Raw genomic sequence first — 20901 nt, forward strand, 5'->3', positions numbered from 1 at the left:
GATCAAAACTCTTCCCATACCATATCTACATCATAGATTTTCCCTATATTAATAGAGAATAAGTGCAAAGTACAATAATGGCATGTTTATGATAATTACTCGATTACCCTGCTTCCCAAGAATTAACATAAAACATCTCTCTCAACAAAATATAAATAAAAAGAAAAAGGAGGAAACAAACAGACAAACACACCAAATCTCACTGCAAATCTGATTTTACAATTTTTTGAAAAAAAATACAAAATCATTGGGAGAGTCATGCCACCCTTTCCCTGCTATAATATGTAGTGTAGATTTTATCAAGTCTCAAGAGATGAGAATGACAAGAGTCGCAATACCCAATCTATTTCTCTCTTCTTTTTTATTTCCATCAGGTGTGTAGGATGTGGAACAACAAGAAGAAAAATTAAAAGAATCTTTTCCAAATGGTCTCCATCATTTCAAATCTCTTTTCCTCATAGATTTGTTTTTGGTTTGCTCCCTGCAGAAACACGCCTTGTTACAGAACGCATTGTCACGAACTCTTCAGCTGCAGAAGGGTGAATTCCAACCTGTACAAGCAAGGAAATAAATTAAAAAGGTTATCAAATTAAAGTATACATTTTCAATGTTAAGTTTCAACTATAAATAAAAAGAAAGAATTAAAAAGAGAGAAAAAGATAGATAGCAAACGAGATAAAGAGAGACAATGTTACACAGCTACACTAATTCTATTTCCCCCATTTACCAAAAAAAGAAAATTCTATTTTCCCTTCTTTGGTTGGATGGATTTTAGTAGTAAAAGTCTCTTCGCGTTGAAGGAAGATTTTAAAAATAATATGTTTAACTAACCTATATGAGAGCTGCAGTGCATTCATCAACTACTAGATCCAAGAACCAAAAAGCTTAGGTGTTGCATAGTAGGAAATAACAAAACTTTGTTGAGATAGCGTCTCATTAGAGGCAGGCCATGGCCAACAAGAATTTATTTGCCTACCAGACCATAACCAACCACCTCCTGTTGCCCACACTTGAGTTTCAACAGAAGGCCTTAGAGATTGTTGAACTTCTTGAAAATACTGAGTTTCAACAACTTTCTTAATCTTCTCTCAGAAAAGCTGTCTGTGTAACTCTGACAAGCTCAGGGCTGTAAAGGGTCAGATTTGGATCATCACCATCATCATCATCTAAGCCTAATCCCAACCATATGGGGTTGGCTACATGTATCCTGTTTTGCCATTCCGTTCTAGAAAAAAACCAAAATGTTATATTTTATTAATAAAATGAATTAGAAGTGGCTTAGATATTATATATTATTATAAAATGAATTAAATAACACCCACAAGACATGAAGTCATGAGCCTTTAGTGAAAATACTATATTCAAACTCACTTAACTGCAGGCTCTCTGTGGTAAGGTCAGTAGACCTCACATGCTCCCTACTCTGCCCCCAGCCCTTAACTGCCTTGTAATGTGAATATGCAATGTAAAATACCAAGAAAGAAAAAATTCTCTTCATTATCTCAGAAAGCATAACAATGAGTGCATGTCATGAAATCTGGATCAAGAAAAAGTTAAAATGAAGCTAATTATCTATATATGTCTATCAGTGGGTGTGTTAGGGACTCAAAGCAGGCTGAAGGTATATTCTAGAAAGAAGAGGAAGAAGCCATCTCAGCTACTGAGACAGCTAAGCACAACTAATCAAGAAACAGTTGGCAACTAATCAAGATTCAGTTACATGTAACCAATCAAGAAACAAGTGGCTAATTAGCTGTAATAAGGTCACATGACTATTACAAGCAGAGGAGCAATATAAAAAGAGATGGCTGTAGTCTGAAATGGATAAGATAATAACATTTCCTCAACCAAATTCTTTGTTCCCTCTCTCCTCCCTTTCCCTTGTCTAATCTGATTCAGGAGGTAGCTTCACCCTCGAAGGGAAGCCTGTGTTGGGCAGTATCCCAACAGGGTGTACAAATTTATAATATTAAATCAGAATAGTACTGCAGAGAATATTTCTTTCCCCTTCTGTGTAAGCATAGAGAATATTTAGAGTATGTGAACTTTATGATGTAACTAACATCAAGAACTGTTAGGGCTACCTATTATCTCTTGAAAATAAATTTGCTTACCGTGCTGTCAAATTGTGCCTTGGTTGCTCCACACTTCAGTGCAATAGAAATGCCCTGTAAAGAAATCCCAGAATGATATTAAGAGTTTCACAAATTAAAAGTAAAACAAGGAAAGTTGAATGAAAGAACAAACTTTTTTTTTCTCCATAACATAGAGAAAGATATATATTAGTAACCCAGGCAAATTGCATTCTTGCCACACTAAAAAGAAACAATTTTACAACAGATATAAACAGATGGATATGAACCCTAAAATTAATCCAAGATCTGGAAGCATTTTAAGTGCTGTAATAACCTGAAAACATCCAAATGGGAAACTCTAGGAGAATCCATAAACTGTCTGACAATACTAACATTCAAAATATATATATATATATATATATATTGAAAGAAGCATTGTCGACATTCAAAGATATATTTGGATGAGTAATAATTAGACAATTCAATTTAGGACCAAACATCCCTCATCTCCTCAAGTAAATCAAGTTATTCCAGATTAAAGTAACTTGATGGCTTTCTATTTAGCACCCTAACAGAACTCAACTGTATGTCTTTCATGACCACTATGGGAACATATACGGATGACATAAAAGTCCCAGTGTATGATGGTATGGTCCTCAAGGCTGTGGTTGGTACAAAATCTGGGATTTGTGGTCCGACCATTACCACAACCTCCCCATGTATTACCAAAGCTATGACCACTCCCATGAAATGCACCACAATTGCAGAGTGGATCTGCTACCACAAGACACTACAGCTACACATCTCAAACATTTTTCAGATCCTTTGTGTGAGGTTGGCAATTGGCATAAAACTTTTGCCAAACTCTTATGGTAGATCCTGAATTGTCTTCTCATACTAATGCTAGGGTGTTCCTAGAAGTGACATGCTACACTTTAACCTGAGTGTGGTGTCATATGGGCCAAAGGTACATAATAGAGGCCATCGCTTGGTGTAGTGGAAAAATCTCGGGCTGGTAAGCGTGAGAATGCTCAATGCAGGTTCAATTCTGAGGACAACCACTTTGGGTAATGGCCTTTTCTATATACGATGAAACAGAACGGAATGGCAAAACAGGTTTCATGTATCTGACCCCATACAAGATTTAAAATATCGATACACCCTGATACAGAAGAAGGGGTGTATCAACTTTGAACCTTCCAGTTTTACTTTTTTTCTGTTTTTTTTTTTTCAAAAATTCATAGAATTGTATTATTTTATATACTTTGTTTATTAAAAAACAAGGTTTCTCAAAACTCCCTTTCAATAGGTGTATCGGGAGTCAAAAGATACGATACAATACACCTGATACGGGACATATTGCATGGAAATTTTGAACCTTGACCTCATATAGTTGGGATAAGTCTTAGACGATGATGATGATCCAACCACCACAACCACAACTTCTGACCATAAGGAGGGCAGAAAAAGTTAGTTATTTGATCAGACTCTGACTCTCTATCAGAGCTGGATTCTGATCTAAGCAATCACAGATATCAAAATGAGAGAAAATATCAATTGCAAGTTACACAAGTTGCTTTTATACCATGTAACATAACTTATGATCAGTTGGTAATAAACAGAAAAAGAAAAAGAAGATAGCAGAACAATGTTAGGAGAGAGAGAGAGAGCAATGGACACAACTACCCCTACTTGAGTAAATTAGAGTAGATGGACAGAAATATCCTTCTGTCTACTCTACTCTTAATATAAACCTATTTCTAACAAACATAAACAAGGACAGTTGGCCCATACTGACACTCTCAAGTTCAACAAATACAAAAATGATCACTATCCTTTCTACTGCAGTTTCCAATAACCATAATCATCAACAGCAACAGGATAAGAAACTTATGCCAATAATTTGAGGTTGGGTATATAAATTTTATTCCCTTTATTTAGTCTTTATCTTCCACTAATTTGCATCTCCAAACCTTTTTAATGGCAATTTGAACAAGATATGCAGAAGTAACAAAATATCCTTGTTAATCTCAATTACAATTACATTTTCAGAGGAAAACACATGCCTTTAAGGTTCTCCACTTGACTATTCAAGGCTTAATAAAAAAAGACCTGTTTATAAAACAATTCTAGCCTGACAATTAAGTCGCTTCCATGTGAAGGGATAGAAAGAAAAATCATGATGGTAAGTTCATGTTTGAGTGGAAACAATGTTTATGGGAAAACTAGCATAACTTTGGAATTAGTTGTTAAACATTTATAGAATAGAGATACATACCTGAATAATTTCAGGAGCATCAGGCCCACACATGGATGCCCCTAGAACCTTATCTGTCTCGGCATCAACAACAAGCTTCATCACTGTCTTTTCTTGCCTCCTGTAGAGTTATCAGAAGATAGGCAAAATCAAGATTCCAAGGCACTACATGCTATATGAGAAGCAGGCTTTGCTTATATTCTTTTTTCTTTTAAGAGATAAGATTCCCTAAAATTTGAAAGCAGGAAATTGCAATCATGCATGATGATTCTGGAGAAAAAATAATATACAATTTCAGATGTGATGTATGAAAGACAATATCAAATCAGATCTTTAGTAGGGTTAAGAAACATGTTAAGAGGAGCAAATCAAGCTGTGGAGTAGTTAGCAGAATTAGGTCAATTAGATAACCGTGACTTTGTTTCTTCTGTTCCTTGGGTTCTGAATTATATTTGTCTGTTAAATTCCTGGGGACATGCTACAACTGTTGTGTAGCCACTCTATTTCCAAAACAAACACACAAAAAAAGTATCTGCAATAGAACTGTAGAATAAGGAGAAAATGATGTTAAACTGTTTTGTATGCCCTTAGCTTCAATCAGTTTGATGTACTAATGACATTTATTGTAAATGAATAAAGTGCATATTTGATTCATGTTATGTGGTGTGTTTCTGTGTAATACCCTTTAAAACCGGACACTTATGAGACTTGTGTTGGTTTAGAACGTTCACAGCCAGTGGGTCGGTCTGGGGAGACCTACTCTGATAAGGCTGACACTGATGTGCCGCTAAGTCGGTTGGGGTGGCCTGTCTCTGCCACCAAGGTGAGCCTCGAGGTACATGCAATGTGGGATCAGCTTGAGACCTAGAACCGGACTAGAATTCCAGTATTGCCCTGGACCTTAGCGATTAGTGGGCAAAACTAGAATGTTACACCTGACCCCTAGACTCGATTATGGTACCGCACTAGGTGGCGGATTGGGTCATCTTTGATATGCCAATCAGTGAGACCCTTAGAGGGGGTCAAAAACTGGGTATGTTGAAACGGTTCATGAACCCATCTGAGTGGGTGATCATAGTGACAGGATCAGTCCCTTTGTCAGACAAAGGTAACGATCGGGGAAATGCACTATCTCTGATGGAAACCAAAACTGCCGGCAGTTGATTTCAATCGTTGAAATTTTGTTTTGCAAATTATATTTATGCGATATAACATATATATTACAGGTTTCCAAAATTGTTTGCAAAAGGTTTTAATCCCCGGGGTCCATGTAAGAGGAGAGTGTAGCATTGTACTTTGCAGTCAGGGGAGAGGTCCTCCTTTGTCGGGCAGTGTTTGATCATTATGGGCTGAGAGGTTAAGTGTAAGACCTTTGAGGGTTAAACCTGATGGGCTAATCTTGCATTTGCCCACAGTCCTTGGGTGTTATAAGGTGGCTTGGCCCAAGGACCACTTAGTGTAAGTGTTGGGCCCATAGAGTCCATATGATGGGCTCAAGGGGTTCACTGGGCTTTCTAGTGAATTTGGCTAGGCCTTGTGACAGAGACTGGGCTGAACCCTTGTAACTGATTTGTAGATCAACGTTTGGGTCCCACGCCATACAGAGAAAGCCCAACTAGGCAGCAATTTGGAAGGCTTAAGTGAGCACATGCACTTAATGGGCCAAAAGCCCAATAATACGAGCTGGGCTAATTAGATTAGCTTGAATGGGGCGAATTTGAGATATGGACCAGCCTTAAAGGATAAGGGAAAGTCCCTATCCACTCAGTAAGAGTCCAGATTTGAATATGGAAACTCCTAATCAAATTAGGAGGGCTAATCATGATCTGTAGATTAGATAATGACTCTACCTTATCACCTAAGGGGATCAACATCTCCTAATAGGATTAGGAGCTGATCCCTTTAGGATTATAAAAGGAGGAGGGGCGGTAGTCTCTAAAGACACTCATTTGAGATACAAATACAACATAGAAGAGAGAAATCAGCATACAGTGAGACTGTGCCAATTTCTCCCTGCCGCCGCCACCTTTAGCAGTTCATCTCCACTCACGTGGGAGTCATCAAGAAGCGTTCTTGATTTCAGTTCTTTGTGAAAGAATTGAAAAGAAGTTGTGCTCACCTGCCGTCCAGTGGGTTTTTGCGAAAGATCTAGTTCTTGTGAAGAACGTTGCTGATTCTGCTCCGTCCTACACTGCACCATCTTCAGTGGGAGCAGTCTTTGGTGACTTTTCTGGGCGTGAACACCTTCGTTGGGGGATACTAATTCTCTGCATCAGGTATTTCCTTCTCCTACTGTTTTGTTCAGATCTGGTTCGGTTCTTGATTCAAGATCGATCCTTGAAAATTAGTTTTCTAAAATAGGGAATGTGATTCCCAATTGTAGGAAGGAAAGAAATTTTTTGAAATTTGCCCATTCTATTCTGCTTTATCCGGGCGGCCATATGATGGATCTTTCCATTCCTTCAGTGGTATCAGAGCCATGGTTTAAATCTTGAATCAAAATTGTTCAGATCTGAACTTGCGCAAATGGGCAGAAGGCGTTCTACCCTATTTGCGCAGATTTTGCTTTTGGGAAATTGTTCCCATAATTATGGGCGAATGATCTGGAATTAAATTTTACATAAATATGAATTTTATATGGAATGGTTCTTTATAATTTTCTTGATTTATGGGCTGTTCGTACAATGGAGATCGAAATCTTTTATTCTTGGCACGTGGATATCTGCGATTTGCAGATTCTTGTTTATTCTTTACATTTGGTTTGTAAATATTTTTTTTTTAATTTTTAGACTGAATGTATAGGATTCGATCTGATGTAATAATTAATAGAAAATAAGGTTTTTCTATTTCTGTATTATTTTTGGATCGAAGTTGGCGGCACTGGAAGGAGAATTCGCAAATATGAAAATCGCCATCTACGATTTGCAGTTTGAGAAACTACGAACTGTGTTCTAACCTCTGTTTTGCAGAATGGAGTGTGCGAACAACCCTACTTGACTGATTTATGTTTTTCTTTATCAGTATTTAATTTCAGATCATTAATCTTGAATTAAAAATCAAACCCAGACCAATTCAAACCAGATTTGGACCAAATCGATTGGACCGAATCTAGGGTTCGATGGGGGCTGATTTTAGTCCTGATTTCTCCCACTTTTGGGTTAGGGATTGATGTTTAATTGCAAGTATTAATTCGGCCCAACTGATTTGGTACTGGATCTGTTGGATTGTTTCATATGATGATAGGGACGTCATAGACCGATGTGGGAGGGGCTTCACCAAAAAATGTGAACTCTCTCACGGTACCTTGGCGTGGTCGAATATGATGGGTGAGCACTCACTGGACATAAAGGTTTACCTGTAAATGGCTATGAACCTTGTTTGACAAAGGCCAAAGGGAAAGCTCATGTGATGAGTGGATATGATCCTTCATAGAAAGGTGGTGGGGTTATGCAGTAGAAACAGTTGGTTCGATGCACCCTATGTGGTTTCCCACATTTCCAAGAGACATAATTGTCGCGGTCTCCATCACTAAGATAGGAGGGAAATCCCGGTGAACAAATAGAAATGGGACATAGATTAAAAGCCTTATCTATGTTGACTGGTACTGTAACCTCATGCTGGTACTGATTTCTGAAAAATTGGATAAAGTTGCCAAAAACCCCACCTCGGAGCGTCCGGGCTTCTGAGGCCCGTAGAAGGGACTACCTTGAGTGGGAGGAAAAGAACTCCCTGGCCCGCTGCTATATCATAGATCTCTGGACAATCCAATACAGAGGCAGTTCGATTAGATCGAACTGGCCAAGGACATATTGGACAGTCTGAAAACTATGTACGAAGAGCAGAATCGTTCTACTCGACAGAAGGTCTTGAAGCAGTTCATGACCGCTCAAATGATGGAATACATAAACGAGTTGGAAGCCCTAGGGTCCGGGCTCCATTCTGAATTCTTTACCTCCATCCTACAATCAGTTTGTCATGAATTATAACATGAATAAGCTGAATGTCAGCTTACAAGAGCTCAACAATATGTTGCAACGAGCTGAGGAACTGATTCGTAAGGATGAGCCCGTCGCCATGCTTATGGAAGCAAGCGTGGCAAGAAGAGGAGGTCTAAGAAGAGGCCCCAGAAAAAGGGCAGCAAATCCAAGAGACAGAAGAAGGACAAGGCATCCGATGCCTGTCACCATTGTCACCAGACCGACCACTGGAGAAGGAACTGTCTTGCCTACCTGAAATCCAAGAAAGGTAATCCCGAATCCTGTGTCATAGAAACCAATTTCTTGGTTACTTCTGCTTCCTGGTGTATTGACTCCGGGGTTTCGACTCATGCATGTAACACATTGCAGGGTTTCAGAATAAGTAGAAGACTGAGTGAGGGAGAGGTGACTTCTGCAAGCGTTGTAGCTATGGCCATCGGAATCGTAGAATTGTTTTTTAGAGAATGATCACTTGTACTTAAAGATTGTCTTTATGTACAGAATTTAAGAAGAAATTTGATTTCTGTCTCAAAATTGTGTGCTGATGGATATTCTGTTTTCTTTAGTAATACGATTACTATTAAAAGAAACACAAATTCATCACATACGGGGAACTATGCCGGTTGACATTCACAAGAGAACTCGTGATACCGTTAGTCCCACGTGCCTGTGGCATTACCGTCTTGGCCATATCAGTATTGACCGAATCACAAGGTTTGTAAAGGATGGCCCTTTGGATTTTCTAACTGTAGAAGATCTTCCCACCTATGAGCCTTGCCTTTGTGGTAAGATGACAAAACGGCCATTCGGCGGCAAGCCTGAAAGATGTACGGGCACGCTTGACCTTATACATAGTGATGTATGCGGACCCCTGAATGTTAGGAGCCGTAACCAACACGGATACTTCATCACCTTCACCGATGATTATTCGCGGTATGGTTACGTGTACCTAATGAGACACAAGTCTGAATCCTTTGAAAAGTTCAAAGAGTTTAGACAAGAGGTCGAGAAACAGTTAGGGAGAAAATTAAGACCCTTCGATCCAATCGAAGTGGCGAGTATCTCTTTGACGAATTCAAGAACTACCTAAAGGTCAACGGGATTGTATCACAGTTAGCTCCTCCTGCTACACCACAACTCAACGGTGTTTCAGATGAGGAATAAGACCTTACTTGATATGGTCCGGTCACTTCTCGCACACTCGGAGTTACCCACATCCTTTTGGGGATACGCATTAGAGACTGCGATTTACGTGCTGAATTGGGTTCCAACCAAATCGGTTCCGAGCACTCCATATGAACTTTGGAGCGGAAAGAAACTAAGTGTCAGACACTTGAAGATTTGGGGTTGTCCGACACATTAAAAAAACGAGCCCGGACAAATTGGAATCCCGAACCAGCCGTTGCCTATTTGTAGGCTACCCAAAAAGCTCTATGGGCTATCTATTCTATGATCCAGGAGAACAAAAGGTGTTATGTAGTCAGAATGCCCATTTCTTGGAGGATTACATCCTAAACAATCATCGTCAGGAAGTTCTTGATGAGGAGAGCTTAGGAGTAGTGGGAGATGTCCCACATGTTCTAGGTAGTGATCAACCTAGAAGATCTACCCTAGTATCCAGGCCACCAGTCCGTTATGGTTATGACCAAGATAGTTACCTGGTGGAAGCCTTGACTAGTGAGGAGGATCCCGTGACTTACGTGGAAGCTATGTTGGACATAGATTCCCAAAAGTGGGTAGATGCCATGAGAGCTGAGATGGACTCAATGGAGGCCAATGGAGTCTGAACTCTAGTAGATCTGCCCGCCGGGGTAAAAGCAATTGGTTGCAAATGGATCTATAAGAGGAAGAAGGGCCCCGATGGCAATGTTGACACCTACAAGGCTCACTTGGTGGCGAAAGGGTATACTCAGAAAGAGGGAATCGATTATGAGGAAACCTTTTCACCCATGGCCATGCTTAAATCCATTAGAATCCTACTACCTGTAGCAGCATACCATGACTATGAGATTTGGCAAATGGATGTCAAAACCGCGTTCCTGAATGGAGATCTACATGCAGCAGCCGCAAGGCTTCATTGCTGTTGGTCAAGAACACATGGTATGTAAACTTAATAGATCCATATATGGACTTAAGCAGCTTCTAGGAGTTGGAACATCCGGTTTGACTTTGCCGTCAAAATGTTTGATTTTGAGTAGAACCCAGATGAGCCCTGTGTATACAGGAAGTCCAGTGAGGATAAGGTTACGTTCTTGGTTCTGTATGTGGATGATATCCTACTCATTGGGAATGATGTGGGAATGTTGACCTCGGTCAAAGTATGGCTTTCACAACAATTCTCCATGAAAGATCTTGGAGAAGCGTCTTATACACTAGGTCTTCGACTTTATAGAGATAGATCGAAGTAGATAATAGGATTATCCCAATCTCCTTACATTGACAAAATCGTCAAAAGGTACAACATGGAGAACTCCAAGAAGGAAAACGTTCCTTTTAGGCACAGAGTTACTCTCTCCAAGAAGATGTCTCCCAAGACATCTGAGGAGATCAAAGACATGAAGAATGTTCCCTGTGCCTCAACCGTGGGGAGCATCATGTATGTCATGCTGTGCACTCGCCCCGATATTGCTCACACGGTGAGTGTAGTAAGCAGATTTCAGGCCAACCCATGGCAGGAGCATTGGACCGCTGTGAAATGCATACTTAAGTACCTTCGAAGGACAAAAGAGTTTTGTCTAGTATTCGATGGTACATCACTACAGATCCAAGGGTATACTGACGCTGACTTCCAGTCAGAGCCAGATGATAGAAAGTCTACATCTGGTTACATATTCATGATAGGATCGTGTTGTTTGCTGGAAAAGCAGCAAATATGGGTCTACGGCGGATTCCACAACCGAAGCCGAATACATTGCCGCACATGAGGCTGCCAAGGAAGCCGTGTAGATGAAAAAGTTCATCCAAGAGTTGGGAGTAGTTCCATCCAACACATCACCCATCCCGTTGTTGTGCGACAACAATGGAGCCATTGCTCAGGCTAAGGAGCCACGAGCCCACTCGAAGTCCAAGCACATCGAGAGGAAGTACCACGTACTGCGAGAGATTGTTGGTAGAGGGGACATACTGATTCAGAAGGTAGCTTCAACGGAGAATGTTGCAGACCCATTGACTAAGCCACTCACACAGAAAGTGTTTGAGAAACACGTGGAAAGTATGGGACTCCGGCTTATTCCAGATTGGACCTAAGTGCAAGTGGGAGCTGTTAGACAGTTTTGTATGCCCTTAGCTCCAATCAGTTTGATGTACTTATGACATTTATTGTAAATGAATAAAGTGCATATTTGATTCATGTTATGTGGTGTGTTTCTGTGTAATACCCTTTAAAACCGGACACTTATGAGACTTGTGTTGGTTTAGAACGTTCACAGCCAGTGGGTCGGTCTGGGGAGACCTACTCTGATAAGGCTGACACTGATGTGCCGCTAAGTCGGTTGGGGTGGCCTGTCTCTGCCACCAAGGTGAGCCTCGAGGTACATGCAGTGTGGGATCAGCTTGAGACCTAGAACCGAACTAGAATTCCAGTATTGCCCTGGACCTTAGCGATTAGTGGGCAAAACTAGAATGTTACACCTGACCCCTAGACTCGATTATGGTACCGCACTAGGTGGCGGATTGGGCCATCTTTGATATGCCAATCAGTGAGACCCTTAGAGGGGGTCAAAACCTGGGTATGTTGAGACGATTCATGAACCCATCTGAGTGGGTGATCATAGTGACAGGATCAGCCCCTTTATCAGACAAAGTTAATGATCGGGGAAATGCATTCTCTCTGATGGTAACCAAAACTGCCGACAGTTGATTTCAATCGTTGAAATTTTGTTTTGCAAATTATATTTGTGCAATATAATATATATATTACAGGTTTCCAAAATTGTTTGCAAAAGGTTTTAATCCTCAAGGTCCATGTAAGAGGAGAGTACAGCACTGTACCTTGTAGTCAGGGGAGAGGTCCTCCCTTGTCGGGCAGTGTTTGATCATTATGGGCTGAGAGGTTAAGTATAAGACCTTTGAGGGTTAAACCTGATGGGCTAATCTTGCATCTGCCCACAGTCCTTAGGTGTTATAAGGTGGCTTGGCCCAAGGACCACTTAGTGCAAGTGTTGGGCCCATAGAGTCCATATGATGGGCTCAAGGGGTTCACTGGGCTTTCTAGTGAATTCGGCTAGGCCTTGTGACAGAGGCTGGGCCAAACCCTTGTGGCTGATGTGTAGATCAACGTTTGGGTCCCATGCCATACAGAGAAAGCCCAACTAGGCAACAATTTGGAAAGCTTAAGTGAGCACACACACTTAATGGGCCAAAAGCCCAATACGAACTGGGCTAATTAGATTAGCTTGAATGGGGCGAATCTGAGATATGGACCAGCCTTAAAGGATAAGGGAAAGTCCCTATCCACTCAATAAGAGTCCAGATTTGAATCATATTCAAATCTGGAAACTCCTAATCAAATTATGGCATAGATTACTTGGAAACTTTTGCACCAGTGGAAAAGATGAGCTGAATCCGGATTCTTCTATCACTAGTAGCTATATACTCTTGGCCACTCTTCCAACTTGATGTGAAGAATCAATGGGGACTTGCAAGAGGAGGTGTATATGGATCTTCTAGTAGGCTTCTACAATGATTTGGAAAAAGGAAAGGTATGTAGGTTGAAGAAGTCTCTATATCGTTTGAAGCAATCACCCAAAGCTAGGCTTGACAGTTTTAGAAGTGCATTGGTGGTATTTGGCTATTCAAACTCAATCCGATCACACTCTTTTTGTGAAAAGGAGGGGGTCATTGGTGTTGGTTTTGATAGTGTATTTGGATGACATTGTAGTCACAAGAAATTATCTGAGCGAAATTGATACCTTGAAGAAGAATTTGCACAAAGAGTTTGAGATTAAGGATCTTGGGGATCGTAAGTACTTTCTGGTCATTGAGGTGGCAAGGTCCAAGCATGGGATCTTTATCTCACAGAGGAAGTATGTTCTAGATCTACATAGGAGATGAGAAAACTTGGGGCAAGGGCAGCTGATACACCTATTGATCAGAACCACATGATAAATGCTTTAGAAGGTGAACTAGTGAAGGATGTTGGAAGGTATCAGAGGTTAGTGGGGCAGTTGTTATATTTATGTATGACACGACCAAACATCTCTTATGCAGTGAGTGCAGTGAGCCAATACATGCATGCCCCACGAGTTTAGCATTGGGAGGCTATTGACAGGATACTTTCCTATTTGAAGGGACACCCAGGTAGAGGCATATTGTTTGCTGACCATGGGTAGTTGATGTTAGAAGCTTACATAGATGCTAATTGGGCAGGGTGTCTAGATGACAAGAGATTTACATCAGGGGTTTTCTGAATATAGAACCATGGCATATGGTGTTTTAGAGCTCCTTTGGATTCATTCCTTGTTAGGAGAGATTGGGGTGAAAGTTGAAGAATCTTTGATGCTATAATGTGACAATCAAGCAGCAATTAACATTGCCCACAAACCATTTCAGCATGATAGGATGAAACATATAAAAGTGGATGTACACTTTATAAGGGAAAGGGTAACATCTGAAGAAGTTTGCTTACCATATGTTGCATCTGACTTGCAGCTTGCTGATGTTCTTACAAAAGGTGTTGCAAGAAATAAGCTCGAGCATGATCTATGCAAGTTGAGAATGTATGACATTTATTCCCAACCTGAGGGGGAGTCTTGAGTTTTGGGCTGATATTACTTGTTTATATTTACATAACATAGTTAGGGAGTTATTGGGCCTTAGGCCCATTAGTTTATTTTTAAGTTAAGAGTGTTTATTCAGTTCTTACAAGTATCCGACTTACTAAGGGCATACTTGTCTTTGTACCCTCTTTTATTTATGAGTATATAATCTAATGAAAGGGGCGACCAAACCTAATTCTTTTGGCTTTTCCCATTCTCTTCTCTCTCTCTTCTCTTCCTTTCTCAGCTGAAACCTTTTCTTCTTTCTTTTACAATTTTTATATCAAAATAGGTCATCCAAACTTTTTCTACTCACAATACATAAATTGGGTTAGTTGAAAGAAATGTTCAAACTAAGAAAAATTAAAATGAAATTTTCATATCTCATCAATCCTTCCCTTTGCATCTCAATTTAGATTCATTTTTAATTTGAGTCATAATAGGAGTCCATTTCCCATAGGCTCATTATTTAGAAAAAACAAGAAAATATTTTCAAATGCTTGCACTTACCCAGAGATAGTATTCTTCATTGGATTAAATGTTGATGTAAAAACCAGAATATCACCCTTTGCTTGCTTTATAGCCTGCTGTTCACTGAGGCCCACTACTGAAAGAGGAGGTATACTGCCAAATAATATAAAATTCATTTCATCAACGGATTTTCTAAAATATGAAAATGAAGAAAAGAAATACTTTTACAGTCACAAATTTGCTACTTCAAGTAGGGGTCTGTTTGCTTGCGCTTAATGCCTCTTATCTCTTATTTCTTAATACCTTTAAGAGACATTAAGAGCGTTTGGTTCCCATTTTACCTTCAGCCTTAATGTACAGCACATCATGTATAGTAACATTAATGCTCAGTTTTTCAAAAAATGCCCCCAAAAGGTTACTTTTTTTAAGTAGGCTATGATGATCCTATACAATAATAATAATGATAATGATAACAATAATAAAAATATGGTTTTTAGAAATTATTATTTAAATAGTTAAAATTAATTAATTATTTTATTAATTATCTATGTATTATTTAATTACCTATTTAATTATTTTATTATCTAGTAAATCTTATTTTATTATTTACTCAAGTATTTAATAATTGATTATTTTAATTAATTAACTAATACATAACTATAAATTATTAATAATGATTTTAATTATTCATTAATAATAATTAAAAATTATTATTAAAAATTAACTTAAATATTTAATTAATAATTATGTAATTATTTATCTTAAGCACTTATTAATTAATTAATAGATATTCAATTCTTTAAAAGTTTTTAGTAATTTATAAATTTTATCAATTCCACTATTTATTAGTTATATATTCATTTAATTAATTGTTAATTAGTTTGTTAAATAGTTAAACAAACTATCTCATATCCAGGGTTAAAATGGTCAATTGTCATTGTTTAGAACTTAGCATTCAGATTTCAGAATAACATTCTTTACATTCAAACTTCAGAACCAAGAAAAATTCACAAACTCCAACACACCTCTAAAAGTAATTATTATAATTTCAAAGGCATTTATATGTCAAACTTCAATGCAAATGAACAGATCCTAAGTGAGCAAAATGGTTTCAATAAAAATTTGCAATTTGCACTGATTGAAGAAATAAATTTAGTAGCTTCAAGTCCAAGTGTACACATCACCAAAAAAAAAGGATCCAAGTGAACAATCACCGAGGGTGATCCTTTCAGCTTGGCTCGGAAATTCTGGGATTGGTTCTAGGTTTTGTGTTGAGAGCAGCCTGGGCTAGGCCTAGATCAGCGTTTTAAAAGGCGTGATCCAGGCAAGGCGCCCCCCAAAATGCCCCGAGGCATATGCCAGAGGCGCTGATACCTCTAAGGCGTACGCCTCATACACCTTTTTCATGAGGCGTACGCCTCTTGCATGTTTCATATAAAAAGATTGGGAAAAAAAAAGAAAAAAAAAAGGAAAGGAAAGGAAAAGAAAAGGAAAGAGAAGAAAACAGAGAAAAAGAAAGAAAAGAAAAGGGAAGAAAGATAAGGAGAAGGAAAGTGCTATGCATCTTCATTATTTTTAATATAAAAGATTTTTTTTTAAATAATCTTAAATGAGATCTCCCTTCCTCTTCTTCCTCCTTCCTTCCTCCTCATCCCCATCCTCTTAAGGAGGCTTACACCTCCTTATGTTCGGGAGGCTTACGCCTCTTACGTTCTGAACTACGCCTCATGCCTCTAGGTAGTGGAACACCTCGCGTCACGCCTCCACGTTTCAAAACATTGGCCTAGATTAGGCTTGCATATTTCACGGCTGGGCTTGGATCTACTACTTCAAGCGCGGCCCGGCCCACGTTTATTTAAACGTATGTATTCTATACATAATGTATACTTATCAATAGGTGCGCTTGGTCCGACTCGGTAGCCTACATCCACAAAGGACTAGTAATCGAGTAGCAAGGATTGTGGTAAGCCAAGGAGGTTCAAGCAGTGTTTTAAAAGCTAAGGTGCAGAAAAAGCACAAGAGGCAATTTGCGCTCGAGGCACAATGCAAGGCACACTCCTTTTCAAAGCAAGGTGCAAAAATAGAAAGAAATTCCAAAAAAATTCAAACGAATGCAAATAATTAAAAACTATTAAACATAATATTAATAAAAATATAAACTTAAATTTTAAAATAAATATTAAAAAAACTATTATCTAAAATTAAAATACATAAATATAACATGTAAAGTGCATTCAAATGAAAATTTAAAAATAAAATCAAACATATAAAACATTTTCAAGCATATGTAAAACCCACAATTCCTTTTTTTCCTCGATTGCATTACTTCAAATAGCTAATGTGATGTAAAGCATCTTGCATTCTTGATTCTACTAGCTGCCTTTGTACCAAGCCCCTTGAGGCAAGCCTAAAACTAGTAGGGTAGTAAACATGGAGGAGAAAATTCCTAAAAATTCTAGATAGTTCCACATAACGTGAAACAACTTTCTGAGTACGAGGAAATAAGCCAAGGTTAAAAAAATGACATAAGTTGAAGGTTATCTCCAAAATTCCCAAAAATTCTAGACAGTTCCACATAATTTGAAACAACTTTCTGGGGAAATAGGCCAAGGCTCAAAACACTTAATAGATTGAAGGTTGTCTCCTTTTGGACAAAACAACCCAAGGAGTTCCAGAACTAAAACTGGAGTCAAATTATAATTGACAAAACCTTCAAGGTCCAGCCTGCCTCTGCCAATGCAGTAGGCTGATCAGATGTCTTTTGTGTATTTTGTTGATATGTCATGCGCAGATTCTACACACTTACATGTTTTGAGGGAAACTCTCCCTCTATTATAAAACAATTATATCTTACCTTTCAAAAAAAAAAGAATCAACGGTTATCTCCTGGTAAAGTCCTTCTGAGAACAAAGGACAACCGACAAAACTGTTGCATCAGTTCAGTCAGCAATGTGAAGAATATGCCTTGTTGTGATGCATGAGTTATGAAGGGTACAATTGGGTTTTCAGATGTAAAAAGACAAATGTGGAATAGTTTATTTGTTGAGATAATTCATCTCTAAACCCAATTATTCTCCTTATTGCTCAAACGGTAAAGTGCGGAAATATTTTGTTGAGACTGATATCTCTTATCTGGAAGAAATTTGCTGCAGCTAGAATCTTGAATTGAATAACACCCTAACAGGTATCCAGTAACTGTGAAGACAGAGGCTGGTGGTTTTTTCCATTGTTTTCCTGTCTATCTTGTAACTGAAGGTGAAAATATCTTGCATATTAGAGAAATTTGTGGTCTTAATTCCCTACCAAAGTTGATCAAATGTCAGCACTTGTTTCAGTCTCGGGGAAAATGAGAGATGGGATCTAAATTGTCAAAGAGGGAACCATTGATTGCCTTTCTAAGAATATGCCCAGGTCAGACATGGCTCTGGATTATTGGGTTAATTTGTCGGTGTTAATCCTACAACAGATGTTTCAGTCTCTAACAAGTTCAAATTTCAAAGTACTAAAGCAAAACACTGAAAACTCCAAGAGTTTCTGAAGACACCTGCATGTGCTCCAACCATATGGCGACATCATGGACAGCATAAATTTCTTGAAAGTTCTAGTGATTTCTTGCTTATTTCAGCCTGAGTCTCAGGATTTTTAAGTTAACCTGTTGAAAGTTGAGAACCCAGAGATCATGGCCCGTCAACAACTGGTAATCCATATATTTCTAGTTGAACACATAGTTGCCCCCAAAGAATTTTAATGGTTTCTTATCTGCATTTAGTTGTCCCCAGAGGACTTTAATCCAACCTGACGAAATGCAAAGTATTGCTATTCCCATATGCATTTAGATAAAATTATAAAAATAGTCCAAATGAACAATTCATACTCCAGATCAGCTTTAAAGGTGGCAGAAGCAAGGAATAGGCCAAGAGGATGCTATCTTCATGCATTTCTACTCAGAGCATTCTCTATAGAAAATGGATCAACCTCAGTGAAATTTATGTTGAAATTAGTAACATTGTTAAATTTATGCTGAAAGTAATAACATGATTTTCATATGCTAATATGCATACAACACATGTTCTAAAAGAGAGAATCTTTTTACCAGAACACAGCACAAGGTACACTGTTGTAGTCAGGTTTACTAGGTTGATCGGCAAAAACAGTTTTCTGCAGACAATGCAAAAGAAAAAACTTAGTTCAACAAAAAATTGAATACTCTTCTACCCTAATCAAAGAATAAGCAACCAAGAAATATCATGGTAAACTCAAATCATTAATGAAGCTCCAGATATCCACACACCGAAAAGCAAGTTGCCTCCATTAAAGCCACAGGAGTAAGATTCATTCGGTTAGTAACATCACCAACAGCCCATATGCTAGGGACATTGGTTCGGGAGTACTCATCTACCTGGAAAAAATATACAAATATCATTATTAATTTTCCACAATGGTATCCCATCATAATGAAGAAACAGATATGCAAAGAAATTCAACACTTTCTACCCTAGTCTTTTTCTAAGTCAAATGATAGACCACTGTTGGTAAAAACAGTCGTACAAGTGTTCATTGAGCAATCACCTGGGTAAACAGCTAAACCAGGTCTGCCTTAATATTTTGACAATGGTGTCTCAGATAAAAACACATATGCAAGAGTGAAATGGATGAAAAATATAATGACCTTCACAGCTCCAGTGGCATCAAGCTCAACACCTACACATTCCAGGTTCAGCCTCTTTGTATTTGGAATCCGACCTGCAGTCACGAAAGGAACAATGCAAGTACAAGAATAAGAAAAAAAATGATAGTACATCTATTACATTTTCAAGCGTAAAATACTAGATTCTAACAAAACCAAAATACCAAACTTTTTTTTGAAGAGTAAAGTGCAAATTCATTAATCAAATAAAAAAAAAAAAAAAAACAGAGAGAGAGAGTTACAATCTGATAGGTGACAAGATGGCACCTCACTATACAAAACTAATCAGCTCTAAATTAAAGACAAATTACAACTGAATTTCAAGAACATTCCAGAAGTTCTCCCTCATATCTAATCTACTGATTTGATCAAAATCCGGTAGCACCGAAACCCAATCCACTACTAATTTCCCAACCAGAGGCCAAAACGAAAACACCAAGCTTTAATAAAACTCATGGAAAAGTTTTGTTGTAGGGGTGTACTTTCTCTGTATGTGGTGCAAGAGCATTCTTGTACTTTACTGTTATGTTTTAAACACTCTTTATTCAACATTCGAGTCAGTGCCACCAAACTCACTTTTGCCTAAATTCTTCTTTCCTCATCTCTTCTCTTCTTTCCCCCTTCTTTTATGGCAGATAACAGGATATCAGAGCATTATCTGTCATAGATCTGATTGAGCTCTAACCTTTTATCTTCTCTTCCTTTTTTCCTTACTTTTGACTGAAGCTGTTGGGAGCAGATTTATCTCTAAATAACTGATTGGACAATAAAGAAACCCTCCTTTTTTACTTTTTTTTCCTGGTTGTGTGACCAAGAAATCTCATTCTTTTGGTGGCCTACCTGATGTGATGGAGGTATAAAGAGTCCGTTAATTGTGTCTTGATGTGCTTCTCAGATTGTGGTGACAGCAGCAGTTCAAAAAAGGTGGTTGGTATGTGTCCCTCAAAGCAGGTTATTTGATATCTTCGTTTTTTATTGGTAACTTATCAACATTTTATTAATTTGTGCAAAACATTCAATAAACAAGGATATCAGCAGTACCCTTTACCCACTAATTCATTGAACCCCTCTCTAAATTACATCCTTCTCATCCCTTAACCCCTCCCTCCCCCCATAAAAAAAAAAAAAAAAGAAATCCAGAAGGCCCTGATTACCCATAATGCCGCCTTCGAAGTTTAGCTTCAACCACCCTCTATTTGGAGGTGTCCAATCCTCTTTTGTTTTTTTGTTTTTTAGAAGAAGACCCTGTTACTGCTCCCTAATTTCTAATAAATTCATCTACAGTGTGATCTGAGAATAATTCCAAAGTCTTCACTCAATGTGCCACTCTTGAAATAATGATTTCAATTAGTGCTTCCATACTCTCTTTCTGCTCGAAAGTTCTTGCATCCCCTTCTTCCCAAATTGTCAAAATCATCGCTGTCCTTTTGCATTTCTACATGATTCTACCCCTTCTTGTTGAGCATCTCATCATAGACGTGTCAAAACAATTTGTCCAAGTCAACAGGGGGGTTCCACCTACACATCCAAAAAGAGAAAGAAACCATTCCCAAATACAACAAATAAAGGGATAGGAGATTAAGAGGTCCTAGGCAGTCTCACCATTCAATAATTCCAAAATAGAAGTTAATGAATCTAAACATAGAAGTTAATAAGAGTTAATTAGGGAATATGTCTA

The 20901-nt window shown here is 38.4% G+C and overlaps 1 protein-coding gene across 4 annotated transcripts in view; it reads right to left on the minus strand.

The window, feature by feature from the left end:
* The window catches only part of LOC104585819 (glutathione reductase, cytosolic), a 77073-nt gene continuing 56172 nt past the window's right edge, over positions 1-20901 (minus strand). For 3 of the 4 annotated variants that reach the window (XM_088894175.1, XM_010242819.3, XM_010242820.3), the window contains exons 11-17: positions 19206-19279; positions 18828-18935; positions 18630-18694; positions 14576-14689; positions 4354-4453; positions 2115-2168; positions 1-551 (exon numbers count right to left, since the gene is read on the minus strand). In XM_088894175.1, the coding sequence (XP_088750301.1) occupies positions 456-551; positions 2115-2168; positions 4354-4453; positions 14576-14689; positions 18630-18694; positions 18828-18935; positions 19206-19279 (611 nt within the window). In that variant the 3' untranslated portion in view covers positions 1-455. The remainder of the gene's footprint in view (positions 552-2114; positions 2169-4353; positions 4454-14575; positions 14690-18629; positions 18695-18827; positions 18936-19205; positions 19280-20901) is intronic. The other variant, XM_088894191.1, reaches the window with a different exon arrangement.

The sequence above is a fragment of the Nelumbo nucifera genome, chromosome 1 (genome assembly GCF_055504915.1).
Source record: "Nelumbo nucifera cultivar China Antique chromosome 1, China Antique-T2T, whole genome shotgun sequence".
Lineage (NCBI taxonomy): Eukaryota > Viridiplantae > Streptophyta > Magnoliopsida > Proteales > Nelumbonaceae > Nelumbo > Nelumbo nucifera.